At 48.1% G+C, this 12833-nt stretch overlaps 2 protein-coding genes across 10 annotated transcripts in view; one reads left to right on the forward strand and one right to left on the reverse strand.

The window, feature by feature from the left end:
• Positions 1-8991, reverse strand: part of MOB3B (MOB kinase activator 3B) — a 237140-nt gene extending 228149 nt beyond the window's left edge. For 2 of the 9 annotated variants that reach the window (XR_016224159.1, XR_016224160.1), the window contains exon 1: positions 7031-8991. The gene's annotated coding sequence lies outside the window, so the exon portion shown is untranslated. The remainder of the gene's footprint in view (positions 1-7030) is intronic. The other 7 variants (XM_089318071.1, XM_089318063.1, XM_089318052.1 and 4 more) reach the window with 6 other exon arrangements.
• IFNK (interferon kappa) lies at positions 2901-3536 on the forward strand. Its single transcript, XM_070061330.2, has one exon. The coding sequence runs from the start codon at positions 2901-2903 to the stop codon at positions 3489-3491; it is 591 nt and encodes a 196-aa protein (XP_069917431.2). The 3' UTR covers positions 3492-3536.
• Positions 8992-12833: the final 3842 nt, after the last annotated feature.

The raw sequence follows: 12833 nt of genomic DNA on the forward strand, positions 1-12833 counted from the left end.
CTGGATGCAGAGCTGCCTGTCCCTGGGCTCCCTACCTGGTTCAATCAACTTCTGACCCCACAAGCAGAATTACTCAAGTTCATGTACTGAGTAACACAAATGAACAAGTTACTCTCACTCTGCTTCAAACTTGCCTTTTCATGGAGAGCGATAAATCTTAAGAGCAGGTGCCAAATGCCCCTGAGCTGAATCACAGCTATCTTGTCTAGACTGAAATGCCTCATTTATTTTGTCAAAAAAAAAAAAAAAAAAAAAAAAAACTGTGTCTTGTCCACTACTGTTAACCTTAACCTTACACATATACTTCACACAGCTCTATGGAAAAGGCAGGCCCTGCTAGTCAACTATCCCTGGGAGGAGAGCCTGAGGACTCATAAATGACCCCAGGGCATGATAGAGAAGTAAGAGTAGATGCCACAGAAACCATGTTAGCATGCCACTGCATATTCTACTAATGACAGACTAAGCAGCTCTGATTGGTGCATTTAAGGATAAAAGTGTTCCTTGCACTCTCATTCTTACTGTATTTTGAGATACATTCAGATGGAATGGCTTTATAGAAGCATGTATAATACACTTCTAATCCAAGCAGTTATGTGTGAGTGCATACATGGTTGTGAGTGTGTGCACTCCTTTGTTTTAGCACAGCACATCCCCTCTGTGGAGTGTGCACTGCTGTTTGGGATATGCACACAAGTGAACCCCGCAAAGAGAAGTGTAGTGAAATGCAATTTTAAAGAAGAGGAAGAGAAGAGCAGTGGAAAGGCTTCCTGCAAAGAGGGTCATGTCTTAAACCTGTTGGGAGGTTAATGGGAGCTTGCCTGGTGGATGGTGTTGCCAGATAAAATAAAGACACCCAGCTGAATCTGAATTTTGGTTTAACAACAAAGGCTTGTTTTGGAACAGTTATGTCTCAAAATATTGCATGGGTGTTCAGTATTTTTATTTGGTAAATCAGGAAATCCTAGTGGTGGTGGAGGGGCAGACATACAAGCCAACCATCTTTCCTTCTTTGTGATGAATATTGTTAATATCATCATCAATTAGCATTTCTAACACATGGGCAATGAGCTCCATGCTGTAACAAAACTCTAGGAATTACTCCTCCTACCTAAAACACTTAGAACATGCTTGCTTCTTTGATCATGGGATTTTGAAATCATGTGATTGCCACGTGATAAATTCTTAAAATAGGCCGGCGCCGTGGCTCAATAGGCTAATCCTCCGCCTGTGGCGCCGGCACCCTGGGTTCTAGTCCCAGTCAGGGCACTGGATTCTGTCCTGGTTGCCCCTCTTCCAGGCCAGCTCTCTGCTGTGGCCAGGGAGTGCAGTGGAAGATGGCCCAAGTGCTTGGGCCCTGCACTCCATGGGAGACCAGGAGAAGCACCTGGCTCCTGCCATCAGATCAGCGTGGTGTGACGGCCACAGCGGCCATTGGAGGGTGAACCAACGGCAAAGGAAGACCTTTCTCTCTGTCTCTCTCTCACTGTCCACTCTGCCTGTCAAAAAAAAAAATTTTTTTTAAATAGACTTTTGATATGGAATGACAGTGAAAGGCGAAACCTGGGGTGAGAGGGTTAAAATGACAAAACCATGCATGGTAGAAAATACAGGGAACTTCAAAATAGCTGACAAGAGCCAGATCTGTAGCTACTTCCATCACCTATGAGCAGAACTTCTTGTCATCAGAAGGCAATCTGGCTTAATTTCCCTTCTTGGTATTCTTGTTAAATATAGACAAATAAATGAGCTAGGCTCTTGGAATGACATTCCATTTTACTTTCCTGGAGAAAGAAAGCCAATTGCCTAGACCATCACAAGAGAGTAGGTCAAACAATGTAAAGGCCACAGATGGTGGATAGCCATCATTACCACAGTATTACTGAGTTAGGTATGAATTAGCTTAACTAAAATAGGTGACTTCATACTCATATGCCTTTTCAGTGAAAAAAAAAAAAAAAAAAAAAACAAGAACAAAAGGATTTACAGAGTTTAGAACCCCCAAGTCAGACAGTAAAATAACCATGCAGAAGTTTCATGATACTGTCTAAACTATTATTTTTAAAATTAAAAAAAGTATGATAGTACAACAGAGAAGTTAATGAAGCAGAAACATACTCTGAAATATACAACCCACTGGAGAACTTCTAAGAAAGATATCAAAGACATGGCAGCAATGCTAGTCAGGGATGGATTTACCTAAAGGAAAGAGTAGCTGGATAATATCAACAGTTTCTAAAAGGGACAGAAAACCAAGTCAGCTTAGACTTGTCTTTGATAAGCATCATGCAAAAAGGACCAACTCTGTTTTTCATCTTTTGCAAGACCCATAGAAATCCAATAAAAAGAGAAAATATCCAAATACACAAATACAAAAACTACTGTAACAGCATTAAACTACGTTATGCTCTCATGACCTAGTAATCAAATATCACAAGCATTTGGTCAATGTCTATGATGAAATCAACGAGAGAGGCTGTTTGGCCACAGAAAAGCATGCCAAACACATTTCATGAAGGAGTGCTGCATGTTATGTTACAGAGCTCGATGAGTAAGTGAGAGCACAGAATCACAGATTTCAGAACTACTTAGTGTGGGTGGTGTTGTGATGATCCTGCAGTGCTGGGGTGGGTTATAAAGGCATCTAAGATCACACAACAGTATGCTTTGCTCACTTTAAAAAAAAGATAGCACTTCCAAAATCAGTGCTGTCACCGAAGTCAAACAAGCCTAAAAGACAAGGAAAGGGGCTGCAACCCTGAGAACTATAAAAATGATGAATGCGGAAACTCCTCCTGCTGAATAGTCACATATATAAAGGCACACGGAGGAGTACCTACATATCACCGTCAACCTTGGATAGATATTTTAGCTTGGGAAGAACGAGTGCCTAGCCTGACATGATTCAAAAGTGTTGGTGGCTTGCATTCCTTATGCATGTGTTCATTATCGGTTTCCAAGCTCTGGACTGTGACTTCTTGAATGTTAACCTCAATAGGGTCATCTGGAAAAACATGAAACTTCTGAGAAATGTGAGCCATTCATTTCCCATAGAGTGTCTAAGAGAAATCAAAGATTTTGAGTTACCCCAAGAGATCCTATCACACAGCCAGATGGAGAAAAGGGACATCAAGGAAGCCTGGTATGAAATATCCACACAGGCCTTCTGTATCTTCATGCGACATGCCTTCCAGACCACTTGGGAAGAGACACATCTGACGCAAATTCAAAATGGACTTTATGAGCAAGTGGCATATCTGGAACAATGCCTAATGGAAGACATACATGAAACCAAAGAGGAGGAGATGAAATACTCAGGCACTGGGGGCTTCCTGCTCAACAACCTGGAGCTGAGGAAGTATTTCTACAGGATGAACAATTTCCTGGAAGATAAGAAATACAGTTACTGTGCCAGGGAGATCGTCCGAGTGGAAATCACAAGATGTTTCTCCTACTTTTACAGATTCACAGCATTTCTCAGGAGGAGATAAGGTATATTTTTATAATTAAAAATTCCACTTCCTGGGGCTGGCACTGCAGCACAGGTAAATCCTCCACCTGCAGGGCTGCAGCCCATATGGGCACCAGTTCTAGTCCAGCTGCTCCTCCTCAGATCCAGCTCTCTGCTATGGCTTGAGAAAGCAGTGGAAGATGGCCCAAGCGCTTGGGCCCCTGCACCCATGTGGGAGACCCAGAAGAAGCTTCTGGCTCACAGCATCAGATCCGCCCAGCATCAGCCATTATGGCCATCTGGGGAGTGACCCACCAGATGGAAGACTTCTGTCTCTCCCTCTCACTGTCAGTAACTCTACCTCTCAAATAGATTTAAAAAAATTTTTTTTAATTCCATTTCCTTCTAAAATCTCCTTCTTTTCCTCCTCCTTCATCTTCATTTAAAGAATGATTTGGCCATCCTGTAAGCCTACCCTCAAATTGGATTATTGGTAGTTTATGTAATGTTTGCTGTCTCTAAAGTTTGACCTTGATCCCTTCCCTAAACAGAGGGAATGTCAACCATCCCTGGGTGTACCATGTCTTGTTGGAAAGTCCTGAATACAGGTTTAATGGAATAAGATCCCCTCTCTTTTTGTATTCTCTCTTCCTCTCCCCTTTGGCCACTTGACACTGGCTTTGCTCTCCCACCTTCGGGCTTCACAAAAATAGCAGACAGAGGCCATGGAGCAGAGAACATTGCAAAAGGTCACATTTCAATGACTAAAGCCTCTGGTGCTCAAAGTGATTATGATATGGAAGTTCAGCACATTAAGAGCTGAGGCAAGCTCCGTAGCACCAAAGCCTTTCCTTTCTGCCCTCATGTTGGGGCGGGGAGGGTGGTGGGAGGATTGACTTCCTGGTCCATTTGCTTCTCAGCTTGGTTTGTTTGAAAGGATGCCATTTGGAGAATGGTATTTCATTGCTTAAAGAAAGTTAAGATCCATAGTGAAACAGAATGGGCGGTTGAATCAGATGACCACTGGGTTCTTAGTCAAACTTGTGAGCCTATGATTCCGGTTCAGAGCACTAGTGAAGATTTCTGTGGTACACTGTTTGATTCCTGTATCTAAAGATCTGGAAAAAGCTTCGGAAATGTGTAGTGCCTTTCATTGTTTAAGTCAGAAATGCACCCACGTGGAAGACCCAGACGGAGCTCCTGGCTGTGGCTTGGCATAGCCATGGCGGCTGCAGCCATGTGGGGAGTGAACCACAAGCAGAAAATACTTTCTCTTTCCCTTTCTCTTTCTGTGTCACTCTGTTTTTCAAATAAACAAATAAATACAAGCCCCAAAGTTCTGTTAAGTCTATAAAGGAAAAATTCTTAGAACTGTGTAGAGCCAAGCACAATTTCCACTAAAAATGTTTGAGTGAGTTCCCAGGTCACAAGTAGTGTGGTGATTCACCCCAGAAGGAACGTGAGGTTCGGACTTCACACAGGACTCCAAGTTTAAATCCCAAGTTCCCCGAAAGCTCCTCCCTCCCCTGAGGAGGTGAGGGATCAAAAGTTGGAGGACATGGGGCTAGGGTGGCAAAGCGGGTTAAGCCCCTGTTCCAAACAGCGTAAGTCCTTGGAGCTACTCCAGCTCTGATCCAGCTGCCTGCGAATGTGCCTGGAAAAGCAGAAGAAGATGGCCCCTGTCCTTTGGCCCCTGCCACCCACAGGGGAGATCAGGATGTTGTCCCAGGCTCCTGGCTTCTGCCCCGCCCAGCCCCAGCCTTCACAGATATTTAGGGAGTGAACCAAGAAATGAAAGATTTCTCTCGCTTTTTCTATGACTGCCTTTCATGTGAGTATTTTTTTTTAAGTTGAAGGACAAAATGAGTGTAATTGAACCTCCTTGGAAGAGGGGCTCCTTTTGTGGTCACCCCACAAAACCCAGTCCACTGCCAGGCTATGCAAAAGTATAGGTTCCAACAGGTGTGCAGGCTTGGCCTCCCGCTCACAGGCTAAATGACTCTGAGCACCACCTGGGGCCCCTGCCTTCTCCCAGAGGTAGCTTTGCTCTCCACGAAGCCCCTTGATAGGTAATCCACATTGCCCGAGAGGGAACAGCGGGTGTGAGCATCTAACTTGAACAGGGAACCAGGGCCACCTGCAACCTGCACAGGGAAGCTCGGGCCCAGCCCAGGTCACCGGGTCTTTCTTGCTCGGCCCGAATCCTCAGGATCCGCTTTTCCTACACTACAGGGAGGGCACTTCAAGCCCTAGTGAAACCAGAACTCTAGGCTTAGGCGGAAGCGAACCACCGCACTACAGATTTCCAGGCTTGAAGCTAAAAGTCTATTTGCATCTCCCTCCCTGCCCTCCAGTCCTTGGAAACTTGCAAACCCCAGAACCGCGGCTTTCTGCCTAACCAGAGGGGCCCTGACACCCTCCTCCTGCCCTGGCAGCACCCAGCCACACCGCTTTCGCAGGGAGACTGAAATGGAACCAGCCACTGGACACCCTGGGGCGGGGCGGAACCTCCTTTCCACTCTCTCGAAAGCAGCACCCTTTTCAAACTTGCGCCCTTTGCGGCGCGCCTGGGATAAGATCTGAAAAATGCGCCCTGGGCCACAGGCAGCCGAGGAGGCGGAGAAGGGACCACTTTCCCTCCGCCCTCCTAACCACAGGGCCTCGGCTGGGGCGGCCTCTCTAGGGTCGGGCTCCTCTCTCCCTCGGCCCGGATCCCCAACCCGGGCGGGCCAAGCGGCTGGCGCGGGAGGCACGGGGGACCGGGGAGAGGGGCGACAGAGGGGCTTCTTTCGCTTCCCAAGCCTCGCCAGATGTTGGAAAGGCAAACAATGGGAGAAACGCGGAGAAACAAAAGGCCATTCGCCGCGACCACAGCCGGCTCAGTAGCGCGGTCCCCGCGGGGAGGGCGCTAGGAGGGGCCCGGGAAGGAGGGTGAGGCGGATCCCGAGGGATTTAAGGTCTCTAGTACCTGCCTGGCGCCAGGGTTCGGCCCTTGACCCTCGCGAGAGGGGTCCGAAAGCGGGGAGGAGCAAGCGAAGAAAAGTTGTGAGGTTTTCCCCCTTCCTCCCCGGTACAGGCAAAGGGAGGGGCTGGCACTGCCGAAGCTTGACAGCTGTTGGCCCAAGAGTTCAGCAGGATTTGTAGGTTCTTAACTCACTACCGCCCTCCACGAAGCACCCGCAAGCCCCGGGGCGACCCGGCTGACGGCGCGGAGTTCCCCGACGCGGCCCCAAGCCCAGCCGGACGCTCAAACGTGATCCCCCTGCCCAAGTGCACTTGCCGAAAAGTTGTTCTCGCCACACACAGCCCAGCTCGGCACCCCGCACCCATCTGCGGTTCCGGACCGTGGGAGGCGTTTTCGCTCAGATCTTGTAAAGTCAAGGCCACGGATCCCGCGGTGGGAACTCGACCCTCGCTCCTGCCCGGGTACTGCGCCCAGGGAGCCGGCCGGCAGCCACGGCTGGGGCTCGGTTTTAAAGCGGGCTCTGGCCCCGGAAGCCCCGGGGACTGAGGGCAGGAGAGAAGGGTCCGACACCACCCCCACTCCCCTGTTGCACCCGCCCCAGGTGTACCCCATACCTCTGCCCGCCTGGGCGCGAACGGGAGCGAGGAGCTGCCGGGCTGCGCCGCCTTCCGTCGCCCGGAGCGGTTCTCTCTCACCGCGGGGATTTACCTTCGAGCCAGGGCCCTGTCGGCTCCCTTCACTGGATCAGCTGCAGGCGGCGCGAGAGAAAAGCAGTGAACTCGGGCAGGAGGGGAGACGCTTGCGGATCCACACGAGGGGCTCTGGGGCCAGCGCCCGGGCTCCCGCTGCAGCCGCTGCGACTCCAAAGCAGCCCCAACATGCGCCCAGCGCGCCGCACAGCCCGCCGGGGCTTGACGAGCAGCGTGCGGGACGCCGAGCGGGGACCCCTGGCGGCCGCCTGCGGGACGGCAGCTCTGTGGGTGAGCCTTCAGGATAGTGTTGCCTCGGGCAAGTTACAGGATGTGGGCCTTGTGTGGGGGCTCCCAACTTTGCAGAAAAGACGCTGACCCTTGGGCCAGGGCGGCGAGGAAGATGTTACTTGAGAAAGGAGGCGTTGGATCCACCGCGGCCACTTCCAGACCACCTAGAGAGGAAAGTGTTCCTAGTTCATAGTAGGAGTCATCAAATGCCAGCTCCCTGGTGTCCTGAGAGAAAGAACTGGGTCTTCCTGATCCTTCTGTAGCGTGTCATGCATATTGCCTGAGGAGTAACAAACGACTAAGAATTGCGTTTTAAGGGTCTGTGTTGGAGCTACTTGGAATCTGCATCATGTATCTGAGTGCCTGTGTTTGGGTCCTGGTTCCATTTCAGCCTCCTGTAATGTGCACCCTCGGCAGCAGCAGGTGATGGTTCCCCCGCACTCAGGTGAGAGACCCTGATCAATTAGCTCCTGGCTCATGTGGCCCAGCCCTGGCTGTTACAGGCATTGGGGGTGGGGGTGGGGGTGAACCAACACATGAAAACTCTCTCTGCCTTTGAAATAAATAATTAATAAATACTTTTTTAAATTGCCTTTTACAATTTTTAGGCACACTTTCAAGAGACATGGAAATACATTAAGTAGAATTTAGGATATATGGAAAAAACATGGCTCCCAAAAGAAGCTTCCACAACTACTAAATGAGACTCCAAAAGCCCACATATCTTTTGTGATGGCTGGTCATCTCTGATATTGCAAGCATTTTATTAAATACCATTCGCCATTGGTTTCCACCAGGATCGTATGACTCTATTTAATTCTGCATTATTTGGGCAGGGAAATATATTAATGACTATGAATTTAGAACTCTGCCAGATACAAAGATGCAGCCACCAAGCAATATTCCTGTGCATCCCTGAGAAGTGCAACCTCATTTCCAGACAGCCCTAATCTTCAGATGCTCAAACCCCAGTCACTGCACTCAAAGCTGCTTTTGTTCTTTGGTGCGCATGACAATCAGAGAGCCCTTCATTATCTAGCACAATTAGGATGGAAATGGCCCTTAATTATTCCAGTTTACCTTTATTAGTCCTGCTGTCTCCCTCTCTGGCCGCTAATTGGGAGGAGGCAGTTGCCTGCCCTGGGATTCTCATTACACGGATCTTTCTTTCCTGTTAAGAGAGGAAGAAGAAGGTTTCTTGTCTCAGAAACGAAAGCGAAACATTGAGATCCAACTTTTGCTCTCAGATTCATGCTCACCTGTCAGGTGCAAATGCAAAGGTCATTGGCAGGGATGGCCGGCGCCGCGGCTCACTAGGCTAATCCTCCGCCTTGCGGTGCCGGCACACTGGGTTCTAGTCCCAGTCGGGGCGCCGGATTCTGTCCCGGTTGCCCCTCTTCCAGGCCAGCTCTCTGCTGTGGCCAGGGAGTGCAGTGGAGGATGGCCCAAGTCCTTGGGCCCTGCACCCCATGGGAGACCAGGAGAAGCACCTGGCTCCTGCCATCGGATCAGCGCTGTGCGCCAGCCACAGCGCGCCAGCCGTGGCGGCCATTGGAGGGTGAACCAACGGCAAAAGGAAGACCTTTCTCTCTGTCTCTCTCTCTCTCACTGTCCACTCTGCCTGTCAAAAAAAAAAAAAAGTCATTGGCAGGGCTAAGTGGGCACTGATTTCTAATCAATGGTTAATGAAAATATTCCTGCATCTCCCCCTAGATTTCAGCCTTATGCTCAGAGAAAAGGGAACTTTGACCCCACTCTCCCCCACCCCCAACCCACCAAATCCTTCCGTGGGGAGGAGGGCCAAATCTGGTGATTGAGAGGGAGTCTGGTGTTCCCTGGATAGCTCAGCAGTGAGTAGGGTCACCCACTCCCTGATCCAGCTTCTCTGCCTGTTATTGGGTGGCTGGAGGAAAATGTGTCAGCCTTTGGAATCTGCTCTGAAGATCCACCATTCTAGATCTGAGCCCCCGCTCTCCAATCCGCCTTTTACCAGAGCCCTGCATAGGGGTTACATAGCAAATCCAGCTATGTTCCAGGTGAGTGGAGCAAGACACTCTTTCCCACTGGTTACTATTGTGTGTGTGCGTCTTTATGTCTTTGGAAGAGTAGTCTGAAGAGAAATAACGGAGGGAGATGAGGATTTGAGTAACAAGAATTCATCCAAACTGAACCAACTCTAAATTAAGTGAATGGCCACACCAACCTGTCCTTTACTCAGGCCCCAAACTGTGGAATCATCTTTGACTTTTCTGTTTTACCCATGATGCCGCCACAAATCTTATCCAAAAGTAGATTTCTTTCCACCCGCCCCACAGGTACCACCCTGGTCTGAGCCACCCATACCTTTAGAATGGATTAATGCAGTGGCCTCCTAACTGATCCCTCTGCTTCCCCCGTGTCACTCTCTCTGGCCTCTCTCCACAGAGCAGCCTTGTCATTCTGTTGAAATGCAAGTCACTGTCACTCTGCTACACAAAATCCTCCTTTTACTTCCTGTCGCACTCAGAATAAAACCAGCACAAACTGCATCCCTTTGTTTCTGACCTCATCTCCTTCAAACTTTCACATCACAGTCACTTCTCCATCTATGATACCTTCCCTGGCCCCCAGAAATGCCAGGTAAGCTGCTACCCCAGGGCCTTGATGCTTGCTATCCCCTTTACCAGGAACAGAGTTCTTGAATTCAGATACTTCATGCTCAGGTACTACCTCACTTCTTTCAGTTCTTTGCTCAAAAGTCACAGGAGGTCTCCTCTTCCAACTCTATTTAAATGTTTATTTATTTTCATCTACTTGAAAGGCAAAGTGACAGAGACAGAAACAGAATGAAAAGGAGAGATCGTCCATCTTCTGGTTCACACTCCATGTGCCCACCACAGCCAGGGCTGGGCCATGCTGAAACCAGGAACCCAGAACTCTAGCTGCGTCTCGAGCCCAGGCACTTAAGCCATCACCTGCTCCCTCCAGGACGCAATGGCAGGAAGTTGGAATCAGAAGTGAGTAGCTAGGTCTGATACTGGTGCATCCCATGTGAGATGCGGCCCTCCCAAACTGAGGCATAACCCACTGTGCCAGATGCCTTCCCCTCAACTCTAAAAGTGCAATCATCCCCTCCTGACCCTCCCTATCCAGTTACACGTCTTGCTCCAGTTTTCTTCGTAGAGTGTATTGCCATCTGGTACATAATATTTGGAAGTTTTGGTTTTAAAGCTAGTTGAGGGGTTCCTTCATGACAACTACTAGTTATGACACAGGCAGGAAGTAGAGCCAGGCAGAAACCACTTACCCTATAACCTGCTTCCATTCCTTCACCACAGACCTTTAGAATTTCATTTAGCCTATCCAGATAATGCAGGATTCTCTCTCTGTGTTGAGGTCAGCTGATCAGCAAATTTAATTCCAACTGCAATGCAACCTAATTCCCTTTTATAATGTATTGTAACATATTCACAGGTTGTGGAGATGTGGCATATAATCTTTGAGAGTCATTATTCTGCCTTTCCACACTGCCTTCGTCTCCTATGAGAATGAGATTAAACTGTTTGGTTCATTGCTGTATCCTTGATTGACTCAACAAGTGATAACCTTGATATGGACTGAATAGTGTCTTCGCAAACCCTAACCCCCAGTGGATGGTATTGGAGGCTGCACTTTTGGAAGGTAGTAGGGATAGTTGAGGTCATGATGGTGAAGCCCTCAATTTGGGATCAAATTTTTTTTTAATATTTATTTATTTGTTTGACAGGCGGAGTTACAGACAGTGAGAGGGAGAGACAGAGAGAAAGGTCTACCTTCCATTGGTTCACTCCCCAAATGGCTGCAAAGGCTGGAGCTGTGCTGATCCGAAGCCAGGAGCCAGGTGCTTGTCCCTGTCTCCCATGCGAGTGCAGGGGCCCAAGAACTTGGGCCATCTTCTACTGCTATTCCAGGCCATAGCAGAGAGCTGGATCAGAAGAAGAGCAGCCAGGACTAGAACTGGTACCCATATGGGATGCCGGCACTGCAGGCAGAGGATTAACCTACTGTGCCACAGCACCAGCCCCTGGGATCATTGGTTTTATCATCTCTGTCTACCATGTAAGTACAGAACAAGAAGGAAGCCGTTTGCAAGCCAGGAAGAGGGCCCTCACCAAGAACCAAACATGCTCAGGATGACTAGCCATCACCACAATGAGGTTTCACCTCGCCCCAATTAAAACTGCTCTCATACAGAAATCAACAAACAGTAAATGCTGGGGAGGATGTGGAGGAAAAGATACTGTTGTAATCCACTGTTGTTGAGAATGTAAACTGGTCCAGCCAGTCCGGAAGACAGTGTGGAGATACCTCTGAAATTTGAATTTACAGGCTGGCGCCGCAGCTCACTAGGCTAATCCTCCGCCTAGCAGCGCCGGCACACCAGGTTCTAGTCCCCGTTGGGGCGCCGGATTCTGTCCCGGTTGCCCCTCTTCCAGGCCAGCTCTCTGCTGTGGCCAGGGAGTGCAGTGGAGGATGGCCCAAGTACTTGGGCCCTGCACCCACATGGGAGACCAGAAGAAGTACCTGGCTCCTGCCTTCAGATCAGCGTGGTGCGCCGGCCGCAGCACACCGGCCGCGGCATCCATTGGAGGGTGAACCAACAGCAAAGGAAGACCTTTCTCTCTGTCTCTCTCTCTCTCTCACTGTCCACTCTGCCTGTCAAAAAAAAAAAAAAAAAAAGAAAGAAAGAAAGAAAGAAAGAAAAGAAAAGAAAAAGAAATTTGAATTGAATTAAGACCTACCATGAATTAAGACCTACCATATGATCCAGCCGTCCCACTCCTGGGAATTTACCCAAACCAAATGAAATCAGCATATGAAAGAGCTATCTGCACCTCCATGTTTACTGCAGCTCATTTCACAATAGCTAAGATATGGATTCAACCCAGATATCCAGCAACTGATGACTGGATAAAGAAATTATGATATATGTATAGCAAGGAATACTACTCAGCCATAAAAAAGAATGAAATCCTATCTTTTGCAACAAAATGGATGCAACTGGAAACCATTATACTTAGTGAAATAAGCCAGTACCAAAAACAAATACCGTATGTTTTCCCTGATCTATGGTAACTAATAGAGTACCAAAAATGTAATGTATACTAATGAAATTGACATTTTGAGATCTATTGATTATTTATAGCTCTTGTCTCTACTGTTGAGGAACAATGATTTTTCCTTCTTACTATCTGTTGAACTCTTTACTTAGTGTAAGTTTAATCTAATGAGTATAAAGTAAACTGAAAATAGATCATTGTAAAAATTGAAAGGGAATAAGATAGGAAGAAAGAGGATTTGTGGAATGTGGGCGGGATGGAGGAGAGGGTAGGAAATATCACTACGTTACTAAATCTGTATATATGAAATACATGAAATTTATTTACCTTAAATAAAATCTAAAATTTTTTTAAATAAG

The sequence above is a fragment of the Oryctolagus cuniculus genome, chromosome 1 (assembly GCF_051225735.1).
Source record: "Oryctolagus cuniculus isolate XC-2025 breed Fujian yellow rabbit chromosome 1, ASM5122573v1, whole genome shotgun sequence".
Classification (NCBI taxonomy): Eukaryota; Metazoa; Chordata; class Mammalia; order Lagomorpha; family Leporidae; genus Oryctolagus; species Oryctolagus cuniculus.

Excerpts from the sequence above, each read along its gene's own strand:
- IFNK (XM_070061330.2), top strand. The coding sequence starts at position 2,901 with ATGATTCAAAAGTGTTGGTGGCTTGCATTCCTTATGCATGTGTTCATT.